This window comes from Nilaparvata lugens, chromosome 2 (genome assembly GCF_014356525.2).
Source record: "Nilaparvata lugens isolate BPH chromosome 2, ASM1435652v1, whole genome shotgun sequence".
NCBI lineage: Eukaryota > Metazoa > Arthropoda > Insecta > Hemiptera > Delphacidae > Nilaparvata > Nilaparvata lugens.
This window is the reverse complement of record NC_052505.1, coordinates 95367681-95389588: the sequence shown is the minus strand read 5'-3', so window position 1 is coordinate 95389588 and position 21908 is coordinate 95367681. Positions and strand designations below refer to the sequence as shown.

The 21908-nt window shown below is 35.4% G+C and overlaps 1 protein-coding gene across 1 annotated transcript; it reads left to right on the top strand.

Annotated features, from left to right (window-relative positions):
* Window positions 1-13380: 13380 nt before the first annotated feature.
* On the top strand, window positions 13381-15968 carry LOC120350064. The gene is made up of 2 exons (XM_039422163.1): window positions 13381-14360; window positions 15629-15968. The coding sequence occupies exons 1-2, from the start codon at window positions 14275-14277 to the stop codon at window positions 15930-15932; spliced, it is 390 nt and encodes a 129-aa protein (XP_039278097.1). The 5' UTR covers window positions 13381-14274; the 3' UTR covers window positions 15933-15968.
* The last annotated feature ends 5940 nt before the right edge of the window (window positions 15969-21908 follow it).

Below are 21908 nucleotides of genomic sequence, written 5' to 3'. Positions count from 1 at the left end.
TCAAGCTACTATTTAGTGGAATATAAATAAAGCAAGTAAAGTTGCTGTTGAAACCACATAGGCCAGTGTAATACCTCCCTAATTTCAGGCTTCGTTATGAATCTATTAAGCAGAATTTAGTCATATTAGGCTGTACACTACGGGAAAACATGCATGCACGTACACAGTAGACTCACATTGTTTTGTCATGTTAGCTGACATCAGCGAGAGGCCTCTACTATTAAATAAACGAGCAATAACAATAAATAAACCACTGATAATAACAAATTAGCTGAACGTTTTTATTAAGGTGCGTACAGACTTTCGCTCTGCTCCGCAACCGAACGTCACTCCAGCAGAGCGATTGATGATCGACCGGCGAGCAACAGTGGTTCGACCGGGGAACGCGAGAAGATCTAACATCTTCCGTAACGTTCATGATGGGTGCTTGGGCGGAGCGACTGTGGTTCGATGGAGGAACGAGGGCGGTACGAGGGCGGAGCGTGCTCGGTGCGGGTTGGAAGCGCGTATATGTGTATGCAGCTTTACACCTGATAATTGGTACATAAAGGCTGTTCGGTAGACTTTTTAAATTGGATAATCTTTTTCAATAAAATTGTTAAGATCATTAAAAGAGTGAGAAAAAGTGGCAACTAAAATTTTTAAGTGGTCTAATAAGCGAGTTATGGGTTGTTGAAGTGCTAACTTTCCAGATTCCGTTTTCTTTCCAGATCATAAACGGTTTCGATTATATTTAACAGAACTTCTCTTAAAAATTCAAAAAATGTATCTTTCCAAACTAAAACATTTTATTCCCCCATATCTTTCATGAATGAAAAAGTAACATTTTTTGTAAATTCGATAACTTGTTCATTTTGGCATTAATCGCGGAAAAACGCATATTAGAACAAAGCCAATGATATACTGAATGTACTAAAAAAACTCCAATGCACAATTCGAAACCGTTTATGATCTGGAAAGAAAACGGAGTTAGCACTTCAACAACCCATAACTCGCTTATTAGACCACTTAAAAATTCCAGTTGCCACTTTTTCTCACTCTTATAATGATCTTAACAATTTTATTGAAAAAGATTATCCAATTTAAATAAAAAGAAGTGTACCGAACTGCCTTAATTATTAATTTTATGCAGCAAACTTTTTTCTTTGTTAAACATTGTTGAAACGAGGGGACTTTATAGATAATACTAGTAGTTCTGTGAACAGTAGACATCGCGCAGTTAAAAACCACAGCCTCCTCTAATACTGTCCATCAGAGTGAATTATGTCACGTCCTGACGTGTATAATAATTTAATCATCAATTGAGCATATGTATTAGATTCTAGGCCTACACAACAATATCGTAGGCCGGGGTCTTGTATTAGAGGTGGCTATGCTATTGTTCTATATTTAGGTAGGAATTGAAATGGTGAGCGGCTCTGACAAACGGTATTTGAAATAGCATAAATTAAGTCTTGGTCTATTGCATGGAACATGGAAATTTTACAAATTGATGAATTCTGGCATGGATATATTATTATTTAGAATTTCATATAATAACTTTGATGCTCTAATGGATCTTCTGGTTTGAACTTTAAATGTTGACCTCGAAGTTTCAGTGGAAAAGCTATTGGACAAAATGTAGCCCATTATACTTTTTGAAATAAAGATACCTCAATAATTTATTTTGAATAATCTCCAGATCATTAACGGCAGAGCTTGACGGCATATCGGTGTGTAATCAATAATTGCTGTTTGGGTTGTTTTATCGACAATAATTTGTTGTAAACAACAATGCTACTATCATCAAAAGCTTACCGAGTTGAAAGCAGAGAAAAGTCGGGACAAAATAATATGCTACTTCGAGTTATATATTGCATGACTCATCGCTTGCAATTAATAGTCCACACGACAGCTGATTTTTCACCATGTTATATTGAGATATATATTGCATGCTTCGTTGCATGCAATTTATAATCCACTCGACTGCTAATTTATGATGAATAATATCATAGAGAAACAACAGCGTAAGCAGATATCCTATGGTATAGGGAATTTATGTCGCAACTTTTACTGTTATTTCAAGCCGATTATTGTCAATTTTTACTGTTTTGTTGGGGTGAGAGTGTATTAACGGCACAATTTGAGAGACTACCAGCGTCACACAGCTGCATGGAAATGAACTACGTGAACTATCGGCTTGGGATAACAGTAAAAGTGCGACATAAACGGAATATCTTCTTACGCTATTGTTTCTCTATGATAATATATTCTAAAGTCTGATTTTTAAGGTAATATTGGCGTTCAAAGGAGACTCCTGTTCCTTTTGTATTATCCTTAAAATGCAAAATTAAAAAAAAATGTATACGTCGACGCGAAATTCAAGAAGGAACATACCTGTCAAATTTCATGGAAATTTATTGCTGTGTTTCGCTGTAAATGCGGAACATAAATATAAACATAAAAATAGAAAAACATATAAACATAAAGAGAAATGCAAAACCGTCGTCTTGAATCTTGGACCTCACTTCGTTCGGTCAATGACAAAGAAGGATTTCACCTGGAAGTTATATTATAGCAATGGAGCAAGGATCCACAAACTTCAGCTGAGTGACATTATCCCTGTACATTTGTTCAAGTATGCTCATTGTTCAAATGACAATTGCCGTTGTTACAATTGCATGGAATAGGGGCACCGGTTTCCCTACTTATCCCCTAGGGGAAATAGTGAGCCATTTCAGCGAGATATGAGGATGTTACAGTAATAGCGATGGATGTCCCGTAACCTTTGCAGAGCCTCTGTGTGACAAGGGGATTTCGAACTTTAGAACATAAATATCTCGAAAAGTATAGGATTTATCTAAAACCTCTATCAGACAAAACTTGTAGGAAATTTATTAAGCTTCATTTTTATGTAGTTGATTATATCAATGTAACCCATTGTTTCCAAGATATAAGCAAGTAAGTAATAAGTGGAAAACGCAACTTTCAAACCACCCTCATCCCTTCAGCACATGATGTAAGGGTTGGGATTTTTGATATGCTCACCTCCAAACTAGTCTCAACAAAGCTGCAAAGTCGAAAATTGTGTTCCAAACTTTCAAAATTTCATTGTCAACTGATCTATTGTTGCTGAACAGAAAATTTCACTCTCCACACTAAAATTGCTGCAACAGTCGTAGGGAAATGCGTAAAATAGTGAGAATATACATCAAATTGAAGATAATTTGATGCTCTATCAGCTCATAATCAGCACGGATTTTTTTCATCGATCTTTCAAAAATTATAAGGCCGAAAAGATGAAAAACCTGAAGGCAGAAGTCTTTTTTAAAAAAATGTCTCACCTTCAAGGGCGGATATCTCAGAAACTATGAGAGATATGGAACAAATGTACACCACAAAACTTGTTGGTAGTTTTGTAAGCTTCAATTTTGCAAGAGATAAAAATGTTCATAAGATGCATAGTTTCCGAGATATATGCGAAAAATGAAAAAAAAATGGTACTTTCAAACCACCCCCACCCCTTTAGCACAGTGGGTAGGGGTGAGGACTTTTGATATGTTAATCCTCCAACTATCCTTAAAAGAGCTGTGGAGTTGAAAATTGTGTTCCAAACTTTTCCCTCTATACCTTTATTTGAGCATTCGTTGCCTGGACTAATAGTAGTTCTGTGCTTGAAATGATATGCAATAGTAGGTTGAGATATACGCTCATGTCTTAAAACTGGAGTCATACTGGCTAGATAGTCTTACTGGAACATAATTATCTTCTATAATATAAAATTTCTTGAATTTTGGTGTGATTCTCTGTGACTGTTACGTTGATGCTCTTCTGATGTTACGGTCGTGTAACGGACGATAGTTTAGCAGAAGACAAAATTTTATCGACCAAATAACGTTCAGTTACAAGCGTTACGTAATATTTATTCAAACGACGCCGTCAGAACAAAGTGGATGTCTTTCCAAGTAGTGAAACACCGATTTCTGACATTGTGGAGAGGGGAAATAGGGTACACAATACCTTCTCAAGAATAAGGAATACAATAATGGGAACAGTTAGGTCTACCTTTTTGCCAAATAGAGAACAAGTCTTATCAATAACAGTTGGAGGAATCCAGTTGAGTGATTCGAATATTTGACCGAACGAAGTGAGGTCTAAGATTCAAGTCGACGGTTTGGCATTTCTCTTGTGACCCATTTCACCAACCTTGGTCAAGGCATTTGAACATGGTTAAAGTCTATCAGCTGGTCAAATCAGAAATAATTCGTTCCACCAACACCAGTTACGTTTAACCACGGTCAAACCAATGGTTAATTTTGACTGCCGCCGAACGGGCGATCATGTTATTTGAACACGGTCAAAAGACTGGCTCGATCAATTTTCTTGCTTGTTTGTAGGTTACCATATGTTTTTGACGCAATGAAAAATTTAAGAATCTTTAGTGCGATTGAATTTAGTTGTAGTAAGTTATTTATTAGGTTTGTTCTCGGAATCTTTTAATTATTAGTAAATTATTATAGAATACAAAATAAAGGAAGATTTTGAAAAAAATTTGCTTCACTCTTCTATTACACAGTAGGCCTATTCTATTCAATCCTTATATCAACCAATGTATCTCATTAGAATCGGAATGTTCTTTTGTTCATAAAAAAATTGTCAAAAATGATGGTGATTTGTAAATTCTTTGTACGAAAGTATTCAATTCATATTTGAAATATTATTATAAATTAATGTAGATGTGTGATTATAAAAAACGTCTGTGCCAGGGGGGTAAGAAGATGGCCCATGGGGCCTGCACCGAAATAATGAATATGAAGAAAAATTAGTTCAGTAATTACAAAAAAAGTACAGTAATATGAATTTTTGACGGCCTGACGGTAAAGTAAAAAGAGCATTCAGAGCAAATTTCCCTCTGAATATGAGCAGCGAAACTGATATTGAGTAACATGGGGTGTTATTTCCATAAGGTCTGTAGTTTCAATCAGGTACTTGTGGATGAGAATACTGCGTGAGGTCTACTGTTCACAGAACTACTAGTTTTAAGTATTGATTTAAATTGAAAAACCACGAGTGGAAATTGTCTGCAGCGAGACTCTAAACTGCTTTATTTTAAGAATTCAGCGAGCTGAATGTGGAACATAAGAGAAAATGGAAGAGAAGAGACACCCCCTCAGTTTACATTGGTTTACTAAGACCATAGAGAAACGATAGCATAAGTAGATATCCCATGGTATAGGGCGTTCATGTCGCAACTTTTACTGTTATCCCAAGCCGATAGTTCACGTAGTTCTTTCCCATGCAGCTGTGTGACGCTGATAGTCTCTCAAATTGTGCCGTTCATACACTTTCACCCCAGCAAAACAGTAAAAATCGACAATAATCGACAGCAATCGGCTTGAGATAACAGTAAAAGTTGCGACATAAATTCCCTATACCATGGGATATCTACTTACGCTATTGTTTCTCTATGCTAAGACCTTCCAAATACGAGATACCTATAACAAGGTTAGGTATCAGATGTACTTAGGCACCATTAGGTATAATATATTTTCGGTTCAGTCTCGGTTGAACCACTCGACTGTGCACGATTAGATAATTATTATTTCTGGGGTGGATTCGAATTCTATTAAGAAGTGCCCAAGTTGTACTAAGGTGGGTGAATAAATTCTGCCTGTGTCATAGAGATAGGATTAGTGGGCGAAATTTTGCCTCTATTATATTTCGGAATCGATTAATAAAACTTGAGTGTGCCAACCGTTTTGTGGAATTGGGGTACGTGGCCCTTTTGGGGGGGATGTGCCCCTTTTTGAGGGGGGAATCAGTGGCCTAATTCACTGTTATCCCAAGTGCTGCTCTTCCAAGTTTTGCCCTCGTGCCACTCTATTCTCTGCTGGGTCTAAGCGGTCGGTGGCCTCTCTATTCTCTACTGGGTTCTAAGCGGTCGGTGGTGGCCTCTCTATACTATCTACTCATCGTTGGTGGGTGTTGGCTTCCAATTATTATTGGTGAGACCGACAAAACCCAAAAGTCCGGCAAGTATTTTAGGGGGGGGGGGCGGTGAGTGAGAAGGGAAACAGGGTTCAATATTGGACAACTGCCCAGTTTTCTAAAATCGAAGTGGAAGAAGTGAGTGCACGGGTGTGCTTGCAAGCTGCTGGGTTCTGCTTTAATTCGTTTCACGTTTCTTCTTTCTCATTTCGTTGCTCTACTATTTTCCTCTTCTTCTTCTTCTTCTTCTCTTCTTCTTCTCTTCTTCTTCTTCTTCTTCTTCTCTCTTCTTCTCTTCTTCTTTTCTTCTTCTTCTTCTCTTCTTCTTCTTCTTCTTCTTCTTCTTCTTCTTCTTCTTCTTCTTCTTCTTCGTCTTCTTCTTCTTCTTCTTCTCTTCTTCTTCTTCTCTTCTTCTTCTTCTCTTCTTCTTCTTCTTCTTCTTCTTCTTCTTCTTCTCTTCTTCTTCTTCTTCTTCTTCTTCTTCTTCTTCTTCTTCTTCTCTTCTTCTTCTTCTTCTTCTTCGTTCTTCTTCTTCTTCTTCTTCTTCTTCTTCTTCTTCTTCTTCTTCTTCTTCTTCTTCTTCTTCTTCTTCTTCTTCTCTCTTCTCATGATATTCGTCCTTCTTCCTTTCTATCTGGTCTTCATCACCATTCTTCTTTCATTTCACAAAAAAAGTTCAAGCTATAATGAGGTCCACGTTATAATGGCAGTGGTGAAAGATAGGAGAAAAACGTTGCCGAACCTCTGTCTTGTCAATGCCTTCTATAGACTGTAGCAGATACAGGTTTATTGATGTAATATTAATTGTTCATTCTCGTTTGAAGTAATCAATAATTATCCTATACTATTGAAGGAGCAATTTCTGTTTATATGTTTAGATGTTTGTATTTCATCGGATCTCGAAAACGGTTCTAACGATTCTCACGAAATTCATAACATAGCAGGTTTATAATATAAAAATTTGATTACACTAGGTCTGTTTTCTGTATGAACATTTCTGTATGAACTATGAATTATGAATATTATCATAATTTCTTCTTTAGTAATAACTTCTTGAGGCTTTTGTACTCAAGAGCGAAGCTCGGTTCCCGATATTATTCTTTTAAGCAATAAATTATATTTTTTATCAATTTCATAATGAATTAAGATAATTAAAATGAAATATTTTGATAAATAATTATCAATTTAAATTGTTAAAAGACGATCTGGCAACAGAGCAAAGCGAGAAAGAGATAGCGCTATCCGATTTGTTGAATGATAGACAAGGATAGCAATACCATTGCTTATCAAACACTGCCATTTTTACGTGGACCTCACTATAGCTATAATTTTAATTACTTATAGTGAGATTTTCGTTTTAGGCTAGAAACACACAAGGCATTTTTTCAGAGGAGTCAGCACGACAGGACAAGACTCCCTCCGATTGGCTGATTCTCGCTGCGTCAACCCAATCAGCCAATCGGAGAACATCCTGTTCTTTAGTGACGTACCGATTCGTCTGAAAAAACAAATACCTTGTGTGTTTCTAGCCTAGAAATCAGCATCCTTTTAAGATAGGTTTGTTATCCTTGTTTGTCATTATATTTGTCCTTGTTTGAAATATCTGTAGAAATATAATCGACTCTCGATTCTCATATTGTTGGTGTCTTGATGTAAGTCATGTTGAAAGATTGATGTGAACAATCATCATCATCATCATCATCATCATCATCATAATTGACCGAGCGAAGTGAGGTCTAAGATTCAAGTAGACAGTTTGGCATTTCTCTTAATGTTTATATGTTGCGCATTTACGGCGAAACACGGTAATAGATTTTCATGAAATTTGACAGGTATGTTCCTTTTTAAATTGCGCGTCGACATATATACAAAGGTTTTTGGAAATTTTGCAAGGTTTTAAATTTTTCAAGGATAATATAAAAGTAGAAAGGAGCCTCCTTCATACGCCAATATTAGAGTAAAAATCAGACTATAGAATTATTCATCATAAATCAGCTGACAAGTGATTACACAGATGTGTGGAGAAGCCAGTCTATTGCTGTATTTCCATAAGGTAACTATTTCCTATAGTTTCAATTAGGTACTTGTAGATGAGAATACTGCGTGAGGTCTACTGTTCACAGAACTACTGGTAATAATAATAGTAATCATCATCATCATCATCATCATCACCATCATCATCATCATCATCTTCTTCATCATCATCGTCATCATCATCATCATCATCATTATCATCATCATCATCATCGTCATAATCATCATCATCATCATCATCACCATCATCACCATCATCATCTTCATCATAATCATCATCGTCATTATAATCATCATCATCTTCATCATCATCGTCGTCATCATCATCATCATCAATAAAAGAATGAAAAATTCAACCGAAATATTTCAAAGCAGACTAGAAATGAATTGAAATCAGAGCAGCGTTAATGTCGGTTGGAATATTCATGCCGCGTTGCTCAATTCTTAATTATGTTATTCGGTGACCTCCATGTAAATCAATTGTATGCAACTTAATGAATCAATTATTAATGATAATTATCATCGTCAACCGCACAGGTTTTTGTTGCCCACTCACTTGATTTTGAGTGCTCTAATGTCAATGACTTCCCATGAAAGCAGATAGCTCTATCTTCTATCCTTCTCTAACTCTGCACCGTTGCTAATCTGCTTGTATTGTAGACTTCGGTATTCAGAAATATGATGGAGTACCAAAGTATCTATCTCAAATGATGTAAATGTATTATTACCTTATACAAAATGTGTTATTAAAATCATACAAAATAGAATTTCTTGACAGATTATCATTCAATTTATTATACAATTATGCCTGGTTTTCAAAGTATAGCTGATAGAAGAAAATGGGTTTCATATTTGAATTCAGTGCCTCAAACATGGTAATAATCAGCTCAAAAAACTTGGGCACCAAGAATAATTTTTTTTTTGTAAGCGTGGGATTATCAATCAATCTATAATACAATAATGTCTGGTTTTCATCAGTAGAGTTCCCTGGGCAAGTACTATCTTGTGTACTCTCCCAATGAAAACGTTCATGGTAAAGTAGAGTCATGGTAGAGTACTAGTTTTTACTTTCTGTGGTAGTTGAGAAGTTGATATTGTGGTAATTATTCATATTGAATGAAAAAGACTAAGAAATTGTCAAAAAACCACAGATTTATTGATACTTATAAAACTCAGTTTATCAGAGATTGACTGGATGAGAGAATTGTTTATCAGAGAATTGATGGTTTAATAACCGAAACCGGTCTTTCTAAGTATCAATAAATCTGTGGTTTTTTGACAATTTCTCAGTCTTTTCCATTCAATACTAATTTTTAGTAGAGTAGAGTGGGAGAGCACCATGGGATAGTACTCTACCACTTGCCTTCCCCCACCACCGCTTCTCACTCTACTCTACCACTACTCTGCTAATAAGAACGGCCTTGAGCTAGTAAAGGAGAGTCGTACCGTAGGCTATCAAGTTTAAGAAGTATTGTTATTTATTAAAGTGTTAATAAGAGTTTAAGTTGAATGAAAAAGACTGAGAAATTGTCAAAAAAACACAGATTTATTGATACTTAGAAAGACCGGTTTCGGTTATTACACCATTGTCAATCTCTGATAAACGTTTACTTTCTAAGTATCAATAAATCTGTGTTTTTGACAATTTCTCGGTCTTTTTCATTCAATATGAATAATTACCACAATATCAACTTCTCAACTACACAAAAAGTGTTTAAGTGTTAATTTATTAAAAAGTATTGACATTTTAAGGTTAATTCTGTTCACTAGACAAAACACTTTACCTTCTATTCTCAATTGTAGTGAAAACAGTTACTCGACCAAGTAAGTAGAGTAGAGTTAGCTCGGTAGAGTTAGTATGCAAGTTACTCGACCACTAACTCTACTAGTGAAAACCAGGCTTAAAGGATACAATAGGAAATACACCGTTAAATAGCCTGTAATTGCCTACGCATCATCACGTCTAAATTACTGAACTGATCAACTTGTAATTTTTCATAGAGATTGAGAATTTATCGAGAATCGATGTAGGATTATATCCAACCAAACAGGGATTTCTTCAAGTGACTCCTGACTCCTAGCTTTGTTGTTAGCGAGCGCGGTTGATGAATCCAAGGATGCGGGTTTGAGACATATCACACCTATATTTTTTGCTGAAAATTTTAAACTCTTATAAAGATTATCCACTTTATTTTTAACAAAATAATAAATAACTATTCTATGTTTTAATTTTTCTGGTTATAAGGAGATTTCATTCTACAACACCAAATCTTCCCCAGTGCAAATCACGGGTTACATGCTGGTTGATAATTTTTTTTTTGTGTAGTTGAGAAGTTGATATTATGATAATTATTCATATTAAATAAAAGACTAAGAAATTGTCAAAAACCACAGATTTATTGATAGTTAGATAGACCAGTTTCGGTTGTTACACCATTGTCAATCTGTCAATCTCTGATAAACTGTGACTAAATACAAGAGCCGCAGAATTTATACTAGTAGGCTAGTACTGCTATTGGTGAAGGGCATGAACGCCTGCCATTGGCCCAACTAGACTGTCTCCTCCCATTTAACGCTGTCACAAAATGGCGGCTTAAGCAACAGACTCGCCATGATAACAACATTTACTTTCAGTACACAATAGGAACTAAGAAAACAAGTAGAAGATAATAAAACAAATATGTAAATAGAAAAGTTATAAAGTAACTGTACTGAATGTAAATTTTGTTATCATGGCGAGTCTGTTGCTTAAGCCGCCATTTTGTGACACCGTTGAGTGGGAGGAGACTGTCTAGCTGGGCCAATGGCAGGCGTTCATGCCCTTCACCAATAGCGGGTCGCCGTCAACCTGTCTCCCCGACAACTAGTCTCCTCGCTATTTTGATCACAGGCGTCAGTAAATCCCCTGGCAAAATATACCATTGCCGTCAACTAGTCTCCCCGACAGTAAATCCCCTACTAGAACGATGAAGATGATTGAATTCGGCGTGTTTTCTGTTGCTGCCCTTTGAAGAATTGAAGACCTAAGAGCCTCAATTCTTGATTCGTTGGGCTCACTCTTGCAGGCATTCTCTGGCAAATGACCACGAGTAATTGACCCAAATTTTCTGCACTATTTCGAATTATTATGTTTTTCTTTTACTGTTTTGCAACTCTCACCAGCGGCAAAGAATTTCCTTTTGCTAGTGATGCCTAGATTTTATAATTCATTTTTTTAAGTATATGTTTGAATGATTATGTTTATTTATTTATATATTTAATGATATGTTAAATTATAAAGAATTTGTAATATGTCTTATGACAATTATATTTAATATTTGTAATATTCTAAATTGAAATTCTGAAATTACTCATTTCTAAGATTTTCCATTTTGGTTGCTCATATCTGATGCTCATATCGAATAAATGTGAACATTCTCTGTTTTATTGTACTTATCCAACAAGTACATTAGAAATAATTCTATTCAACTACTGAACTCCATTATAGGTTCTTTAAAATAGTGGGATCACTATAGGATGATTATCCATAAACGTATCACTTACTTGTTGATTTCTTCCTGGAAGATGATTGAATTCGGCGTGTTTTCTGTTGCTGCCCTTTGAAGAATTGAAGACCTAAGAGCCTCAATTCTTGATTCGTTGGGCTCACTCTTGCAGGCATTCTCTGGCAAATGACCACGAGTAATTGAGCATTCACCCACGCTAGATTCCCCAGTATTGCATTCAACAGAGCAAGACCCAGAACACTCTCTTTTAACGCAAACCATGTAAATGGAACCATTAAATTTTTTTTTCTGCTTATAAATAAACCCACTTTCATCTTCCCACCGAAACCCTTTACATCTTGCTTTAAATCGTACTGCTGACATGACCGAACTCACTTGAACACTTTTTAACGACTGTCACTGGACACTACCGATTTGGACACTGCCGGGGAAGAACTGTCACTCTCACACTCCGTGCAATGTATGTGCTATGAGCGATTGTGGGAGCGGGCCTTCGAAGAATTTCCAGGATTCCATTCAAAGCTGAATGCTTTCTCCTACCATCAACAGGTTCTTGACCTGTTTTTACTTTACACAAATGACTTACCTAGATATTTGATTCACTGTAAGATTTTTATGTTTGCAGACTATATTTTGTTGATTTCCTCTCATAAATCGTTAGATGTGGCCGAAACCCGGTTACAACATGATACCAATACTCTAGCTAAATTGTCTCATAATAATTGTCTAAATATAAATGTCACCAAATCCAAGGTGCTACATATAACCTCATCCTACATGAAAAGAATTAGGGAACCCAAAATTAAACACCATTGCTGTGAATGTTTCCAACTGCAGGAGCAAGATATTTTCATATGTACAAGAGATTGTCAGTTTATATCGATTGTGTAAATTAAAAGTATTTAGGAGTAACAGTTGACAGTCATTTTCGTTGGGATATTCATATAAAAAATGTTTGTAATAGACTCAAACAGGTATTGGCCAAAATGTATTATATTAAAGATTTAATACCTAATAAAGTGAAGAGGATGATGTATATAGCCTTGGGAGAGCCTGTTATGAGATATGGATTGCAAGGGTGGGGATTTGCTAGCAATGTTTATCTTAGGAGAATATCTTCGGTACAGAGGAAGATTTTACGTTTGGTCAGCAATTCTCAGGGAGATATTTCATATGAGAACCTTTTGAATAGATGCAAGGTTTTGAATATAAAAGGTATATTTCTGTTTACTTTGATTTTAGAAAATTACTTCTGCAAAAAATATTTAGTTATGAAAGTTAATCGATATGATTTAAGGAATGAGAGGTATGTACCATTTACTTCGAATAATTTAGCCAGAAACACCTTAATCTACATTGTACCAGGAACTTTCAATGATTTACCCGATAATTGTGCTGAGTTTGTTAATATGCGCCTGTTGAAAAGAAATTTAAAGATTTGGTTGAATAATTACACTTTAGATGTAACATAATGTAACACATTATTAATGTATTGTATTGTTGTAATTCATTCTGTTCTATTTTTTGTATGTAAGTTCAGGTTGACAATATATTATAATACTCTTTAGATTTTTGAGAGCTGAGCCAACAATTAATTAATTAATATCATGATAATTTTAACTGTTAGTAAATTCTGTAAGTAAATTTGACAGTGTAATAAACTGATAAGTGAATTTAACTGTTAAGTAAAAATAAAGTTCACTGATATATGTATGATTATATTTGAATTTACATGTTTTGTATAATAGTACCTTGTCAAGCAGCCTCTTTGAGGTTCGCTTAAGGTAGCTTATTTATTCAATAAACGTTTTTTCTATACTTTTCTATTCTATTGACACCCTCCACTGAATCTTCTGTCTTTGTCCCTTAAGGCGAGGAAGGATATAATTCTGGCAGCCGGCCTCTGAGCGCCCAGTTTAACATGGGGTGAAAAACTTATCAATCGATTACAAGCCTCATAGTAGTGCTTTCGAGAAATGGTTATATTCAAATCACGCAGATTTATAGTGGCTTTCATTTGATGTTAAAATCAACTCAATATGATAAGTGGTCAAGTTTTTATTTGTAAAAAATAACTGTTAAATTCCCATAAGAAAATCGTCAATTTGGTGAAAACGATAATGATGATTACTAAGTTGTTTTTTAATGGATAATGAAATTGAAAATTGCTCAATGAAGTTCAACATTTTCTTTGTGATTCCAATGTTTGAAACAAGAATATATAATTTTTGGAAATTGTTAAAAAATAAATTTATAAATGCCTGCAAAAACTGCATTTAGCCGGCCTGCATGGTAGTTCCGGCGTTCTCCGAGGGAGGGTAGCACTAGAGAGAAGAGAGAGGGTAGGAGAGGAGGGATATCACCTTCCTTTTCTACTCAGAAGGGCTGGTAGCAGGATAACAAGTTTGTATTTCTATACCTTCCACCCAAAATAGACCGATTAGTAGAAAAGACCTACTGAGAGAGAGAGAGAGAGAGAGAGAGAGAGAGAGAGAGAGAGAGAGAGAGAGAGAGAGAGAGAGAGAGAGAGAGAGAGAGTGAGTTTGTGTGTGTGAGCGAGGGAGTAGAAAAACACTATTGTTCATTTGTAAGCTAGTTGAGGAATTTTGTCTTTCAAGTGACTTCGACTGTCTTCTGTCGCCTTGTCGACTAGTAATAGGAAATCATTAGTGTTTTGAATACGAGCAACAAGAAAGGATCAGTTTTGTGGTGTTCATTTGTGTCCTTGGTGAATAATTATAGTTTTTTCATTTTCGTGTTATCAATTATGGGAAAGACTCGAAAATGCTTGTCAGCTCCAAGGAAAAAGCGGCGATTGAATGATGCATTGAAAAAATACATGGAGGAAAAGAGGTAAGTTTGAAAATTGTTGATGTTATAATGTTCACTTGGTTATTACATCTGTAATACCTTCACAGTTCACTAGACATATTTTCAAGTGCAGTATTTCAAAGAACCCTACAGTAATAATCCCTACAGAATCCCTACAGATCCCTACAGAATCGGTGTGATCCGTGAGAAAGGGGTCGAAATACGAATAGATCGAAATATCCATAAGGTATAATATTTATTACATTAGCATAGTCTTTTATCACGTGTAATTGGGAGATATTTTTTATGTACTATAGAAAACATCTATTAGAAAAACCTATAAAGACAAATATCCAGTTCAATGTATTCATTTAAAATCCCGTGGAATGTGGGCTTACATAACACTCACTGAAAAATTATTATTATAGCCCATATAATTTCTGAAAATTTATAACCCCTGAGAAAAAATGTCAAATACTATACGCCCTCTGTAGGACACTGTAATGAGAGGATATTCCAATGAGAGTAAGAGAGACGGATCAGTGTGTCTCAGGGTTTGATGTGGAAGTGGAGTCAGTGACTGACCGGCAACCAAAACCTGTCCTGTCACATATTATTGTTCATCATAGGTAGCAATACAGTATACACGAAATTGCAATGGAGTCTATCTTTAGATCTCTATAGTCTCTATATAGACTATAGGTATCTATAGTCTATCTATAGTCTATCTATAGGCTATCTATAGTCTATCTATAGTCTATATCTATCTATGGGTCTCGTACTCGCCAAAAGGTTTCTTACAGCTATTATTATTTAGTCTTGCGTGAAGCTTGGTATAATTGTTACAAATAGATATTGGTTCCATATGACTACACGCAAATATAACTTGTATAGTTTCCCCTAATATGTGCTCACACATCATCAGATGTAAGTTACAGTACAGTTGGGAAGTAGAAAGATTCCAACTTAACAAAAACAAAAGCAAGAGCTACTTGATCATTCTGAGTAATTATCATTTCTATTTTTAATTTATGATTTTAATTTTAATTCTTTTAATTTTGCTTTTGTTTTTGTTAAGTTGGAATCTTTCTACTTCCCAACTGTACTGTAACTTACAGCTGATGATGTGTGAGCACACAGGAAAGCATGCTCCTGTAAAATATCCATTTTATTTAATAAAAGTGGATTTTTGACAACGTTTCAAGTCTCTTCAATTATGGAAAAGTTCCACATCAACATTCACGCTACAAGTTTAATCAGGTGTTGAAAATACGTTTATCATACTAAGATAAATTTTGTTGTTATTTCAGGAAAGCAAAGGAATCTATGGACAACTTAGTAGAACACAGAAATGAAAATGGTGGAGAAGAAAAAGAAGAAGAGCTGCTGGGAAGAAGCATCATCAATATCAATGAATTTCTTGAACAAATAAAACATTTGGATCATCATAGTCCTTTCGATTGTTCATTTAGAGATATGAAAGTTGTGGGGGAAAAAAGGGTAGGACTGAAAAGTTGTTTTATTATGAAGTGTAAAATGTGCAATATTGTACGAACTATTTGGTCAGAGAAGAAGAAAGACAATAGAATGGGGATAAAAATATGGCAGCAGTGAGTGGGACAATGACTACGGGGGGTGGCCACGCTCAGCTGGAGGAGATGCTGTCCATCATGAATATTCCTCCAATTAGTAACAAAACTTATATCAAGTATGAAAATTAAGTTACTAAAGGCTGGATTTCAACATCGGAGATGTCGATGAAAGATGCTGCAGAGGAGGAGGCGAGGCTGGCCAGGGAGCACGGCGACGTAGATAAGAATGGCACTCCTCTTATCACTGTTGTCGCCGACGGCAGCTGGTGTAAGAGATCCTACCGTAACAACTACTCTTCATTGTCAGGCGTAGTGATGCTACAGTGGAAATAAAGTGTCCATCATCTGCGAGAGAACTGACACCAGACGATGCTATTAGAAATAAAAAAGTAACATTTTGGAGGGTTGAAAAGAATGGGGAAATAGGGGGCATAAATGAAAACCATGATTTTTATTACCAAGTCCAAGGGCAGCTGAGAGTGACAGGTCGGCAATTATGCTATTTTGTGCTGTGGACACCAAAAGGCATAAAAGTTGCAAATATTGCTAGAAATGCAATTTTTGGGAAACAAAAATGTTTCCCAAATTGGAAAAATTCTATATGAACTGCCTTCTGCCAGAAATTGTAGATCCGAGGAATAGTAGATCTATGCCCATAAGGAACCCGCCCTACATTGAAAAGGAAATTGAAAAAGCAAATCAGAATAAACTCGAAAAAATTAAAAACAAAACTGAGTGAATCAGTCCGTATGAAGTTTTTGTAAATATATGATTATATAATAGCCAATAAATAAATAAGTCATACATGTTATCCATTTATTGTTAAATTAAAAAAAAAAACACATTTTCTGCATTTCCTTTGTAAATTTTATTGAAAATAGAACTTGAAATTGTAATGAATTTTGATAATATGAATATGCATTATTATTTCTCATGATAATCTTTATTATAGGTTGATGTTATAATAATTATGTGGAATTCATCCATTATTTATTTGTAAAGTTTTTAATATAGAACAGAAATTATCTATTTTGCTTCTGAAATTCTCTTTTCATTACAGTAGATGTATTACCTTTCACTGATAATAGAAACCTTAGATAATGTATAATTTGGAAATGAATTGTTTTATTGATTTCAATAAGCATTTCAATTCACTTCAATAAGAAATCATGTCATCACATACAGTGGTGTAATACAACAGTTCACTAGTATTATAATTCTTTGTTATTATATCAGGCTATAAATACCTTTTTCCATTGCATATATTTCCACCAATAGATTCATTGATGGAAATACCATGTAGTACATGGAAATGTAACTCATGGGAGAATGTATTAAATCTTTCTACATACGAGTTTTCGTAAGTTCAATTATATATATTCGATGATATTCCATGATAAGGTATAGTTATATACTATTCAGAACCTTACCAATTTTCAACCTTTGTTTTTCTTATTGGTCTCACTGTTTCCAAATCAATGTAGGAATTTGCCACACTGCGTAAAATAAATATAATTTCAAACTTTGTTCATTATTCAATCAATCAAATAGTTATTATTTATCATTGCATTTATACAATATAAAAAGTGTGAAAATAAATATAAAATAATTTGCAATAATCTGTTCAGAAAGTCTTATATTTAATAAATACATTAATTGTATTTTATTCAAATATAAGGTATAAATTTGAACTGAAATGTTTAGAATTATCAGTGTATTGAGGTTTCAGCTGGATATGTTTATACTTTCACACTATTGCTGCTTATAGTCGAAATATGATTTCTAGTGAAAATCATTTACAAGCTTCAAGAATGAAGACTAAATTTTGGCCGCTATGAGAATTCTAGGAGCTCCAGGCTACTAAAGATTTTTTCACAAACACACTGAAGACTAGACAGACAGTCATTCATCAGACAATAGACAGGCATTTCAACAATCAATTGGTTACGGTCAACTGCAGACTTGTGTGGAGGGTTGATGGCTTTGTATTTTCACTCCCAAACGCTCTCTCTCATAGCGCTCTCACTTCTCACTCAGAAAACTGTACTGTTTTTAGCCCTACACTGTTTTTAGGTCTACACTGGTTCGTGCCATAGACTAAAAATTTTACTCCCTTCCGGGCCTTAATGAACAGCGTTGAAAATGATACATTTCCTCGATATTGTTCTGATTTTTCAGAGTTCTAAGGGAGAAAATGACGCAGGTACGTTTGTTATGTCAATCACATTAGTCAAAGTCATGGATCCTCTCTACAACTTTTGAATAATCACTTTAGTGGGGATTTTGGCACAGTGTTATGGCCTGTGATGAGTAATCGCCAGACAATACAGTTCACCTGTGCAGGCGTCACAAAACAAGAGTTTATTGTTAGGGAAAACCTGATTTCTGTAAAACCCTTCAACATTTCCAAATGACGACCCTCCCTTTCTTGGATCAGTCCCTTTTTCTTGGAAATATTTCTTCAAGGATGCCGATTCTATTATTAATATATTGATGAATTCCTAAAACTTCTATTGTTTCAATGAACAAGAGAGCCTTGTAAATACGATCTATAATATTTTCAAACATTCAAGTCAATCTTGGGGCTGGTGTGAAGTTGGCTGGTAGTAATAAATATTCTAACTCTCAAATCTAAAACCTAGAAATCTGAACAAACGTCACATTTATCAAAATAACCAAAACTAATGATGTATATTATTATTTTCAGCGTTTTTTTTTAGTTTTCTCAGCTTTATCGAGAACAAATGAACAGAAAATATCCAAATTTAGTGCAGAAGCTCAGCTAGGGAGTAAAAATGTAGTAATAGGAGGACTTTGGAATAATGCAAAAGATACACCTAAAATAAGCGAGTTTTCCAGCGTTTAAGAACATTTCTGCGTTTTCTAACGTAACATAATAGAGTAACATAATTCTAACATAACGTAACATAATTCTGATATAATAGAGGCTTATAAAACAATAAATTACCTCCGGTTTCTGGGTCCTCTTGCTCTCCCACTCTAGATATCAAGCTACCCAACACTTATTATGTTATCACTTATAATTCACCTACTGTTATCTGAATCTTAGTTTTGTAATTTTAATCACACATATTGTAATTTATAGTAAATATAATACCATATAACTTCTGAATAATACTGCTTGCAGGAACTGTCCCCCAATCTCAGACGCATAGTCTTACTGGGGGAATTCCACTCAATCAATATGTTCTTTGTACTGTTTTTGTAAAAATGTGATTCTTATTTTGTCGAATTTCAAATATAAATATGTTCATGTATTGTATGCCAAGTGGAAATAAACGAATTGAATTGAATTGAATTTCTCGGTTTTAAAAAGAAGTAATAGACAGAAAATGTTCAAATTTGGTAAACAGGTGCGTACAGATTCACGCTCCGCGAGCACGAGCAATTCACTTTCCATCAGCTGATTCGTAAAGAAACGGATATAAAAAGATACAGATATAAAAAGCTTGGCACAGCTGTTAAAAAATGAATTGCACGTGTTTGCGTGTATGCGTAAATCTGTACGCACCTCAAGGTCCATGTTATACGAGCGCTGATAAATTGACTTAGCAATGTTACTTTTATAGTGCGCGCTAACAACGCTGTGTATAACTTAATTCAGCGCTGCCAGCGCCGCGTTAACACCGCGGCATAAGCGCTCGTATAACATGGGCTTTAGGCAATACTAAAGTAATAGTAGGTATTGCTTCAGGTGTACAAAATGTTCTATTGGAAGAGCTGTGGTATAACGTCAAACACAAGCCCAAAATAAGTGTTTTACTTCTTTTTCTCAGCTTTTTCGAGAACAAAAAACGTTTAAATTAGGTACAAATGTTCAGCTAGGGTCTAAAAATATAATGTTGAGAGGTGCCCAATATTTCACCGAAGATACGCTCAAAGCTGGCGTTTTCCAACATTTTTCTATATTTTTCGGTTTTTCAGTACTTTATGGACAGAAATTGTTTAAATCTGTTCCACAGGTCCGTGTAATATTTTTTTAAGTTCAGAGTAAGTTGTTTTTCCAGGGTTTCCAGGAACAACTGAATTTGAAAGTATAATGATTCTTTTCTCCAGTTTCTCATTTAGTTTTCTATGCATATTTCTCCATTTATCGGAAAATTCATACTTGAGAGAATTTTATATGAATGTTTTGTAAGTTGACCACGTCATTCCTATAATCACGTATAAGCCTGTGGTACTTTTCTGTAAGTTGTGTAATTCTCATTGATTAAATAAATAAATTCCTATCTCAAATTTTAAAGGCCTGATCTGAATACAATAATTTTCATAATATATCAACAAAGTCTCTACAGAGAAATATTTATTCATACCAATAGAAACACGATTTTTTCCATCCTGCACTACATAATTCGAATCAAACAGTTCCTGAAAGTCTCTTTTGACTTTTTGATGGAAAGGAGCATGCCCATATGAAAAATGCAGACGAGCGAAGCAAGCCTGCCGACTAGTCTCAAATAGTTCCATCGATAAAACCTATAATATTCTACTTTGAAATTTTTCAATTCACTCAAGTTTTTTATATTATTGCTGCTGGATCCTCCTTGATCCATCCATCCGCCACTGCCTGTAATTCCATGACCCCTGGACCCCGGCAGTGTCAATGGGACTCACTTCGCTCGCCTGCAAATCCCATTGAACCGGATCTCTCTTGTACATCATATCAGTCAAAAGTGTATTTTGAACTTGCTTCACTCGCTTGTTGTTTTGAAATGTGGCGCTTGGATAAGAACATCAAAATATGAACCAATACCTAAGCTGAACCTCATTATGAAGTTTGAACTATTGGTTCTTGAAAAATGTTATATAAATCTTAAAAAAGCTATGAATGACTGGGAAAACCAGGCGTGATTTGAGGAAATCCATAGAGTAAGTGCATGAAATATATATAATATGTCAGTTTACTCGCGAAAACTCCGGCGCTCAGAGCGAGCGAGGAGCTTGGTTGTCGGGTTCGGTGACTACAACCAAGCTCCTTGCACGCTAGCGTCAACTAGTCTCCCCGACAGTAAATCCCCTACTGGTTCAGAGGGGATTAGTTGTCGGGACCGTAGACGACAACTAAGCTCCTCGGTCGCTGACGACAACTAGTCTCCCCGTCAGTAAAGCTCCTCTTTCAGGAGCTTAGTTGACGCCGTCAGTAAATCCCCTCGAATGTGGTTTCAAGAGGAGCTTTACTGTCGGGGAGACTAGTTGTCGGGGAGACTAGTTGGCGCGTTCCCCCAATAGCAGTACTCGCCTACTAGTATAAATTCCGCTGCTCTTGTATTTGGTTTTAGTTTATCAGAGATTGAAAATGGTGTAACAACCGAAACCGGTCTTTCTATCAATAAATCTGTGGTTTTTGACAATTTCTCAGTCTTTAATTTTATATGAATAATTACCATAATATCAACTTCTCAACTACACAAGAAGAGAAACTCCTTAGTCTTTTAGTTGACTAGTTGATGGTAATAATTATCAATGAACAAAGATCACAATTGATATTAAATGACATCGATCAACTAATACCAAAGCTATCTACCATAGCAGGCAGTGAGAACAAAAAGTGGCAACAGTGCCTCCCTATCATTATCACTGATTTCCTAACGTGCTTATTATTTATTTATTTTACATATTTATTCAACAGAAACAGATAATCATAAAATAATTGGAAATGTAAACACAGGCTCCACTGTAAACATAGCCTTCACTATTGAGGATTAAGTGTAAGAGAGGGCCGACTGCGCCCTAACTTCGCCCTCCTAGGCCAAAAATGAAGGCAGTCAATCTATTCTATTCTTTTCTATGAAACTGACTATAGATAACCTAGACCCTAGACAGATCTGAACATCATTTCAAGGTCGTTATCTCGTTGTACACCCACATATTGTGACCGCGGCTAGATTATCCTAGATTATGGGGTGGGAGAGGGGTGATTGTTAGTTAGGAAGGGGTAGTTGATGGTAAGAGGAGGGTGGGTAAGATTCTCTAATAC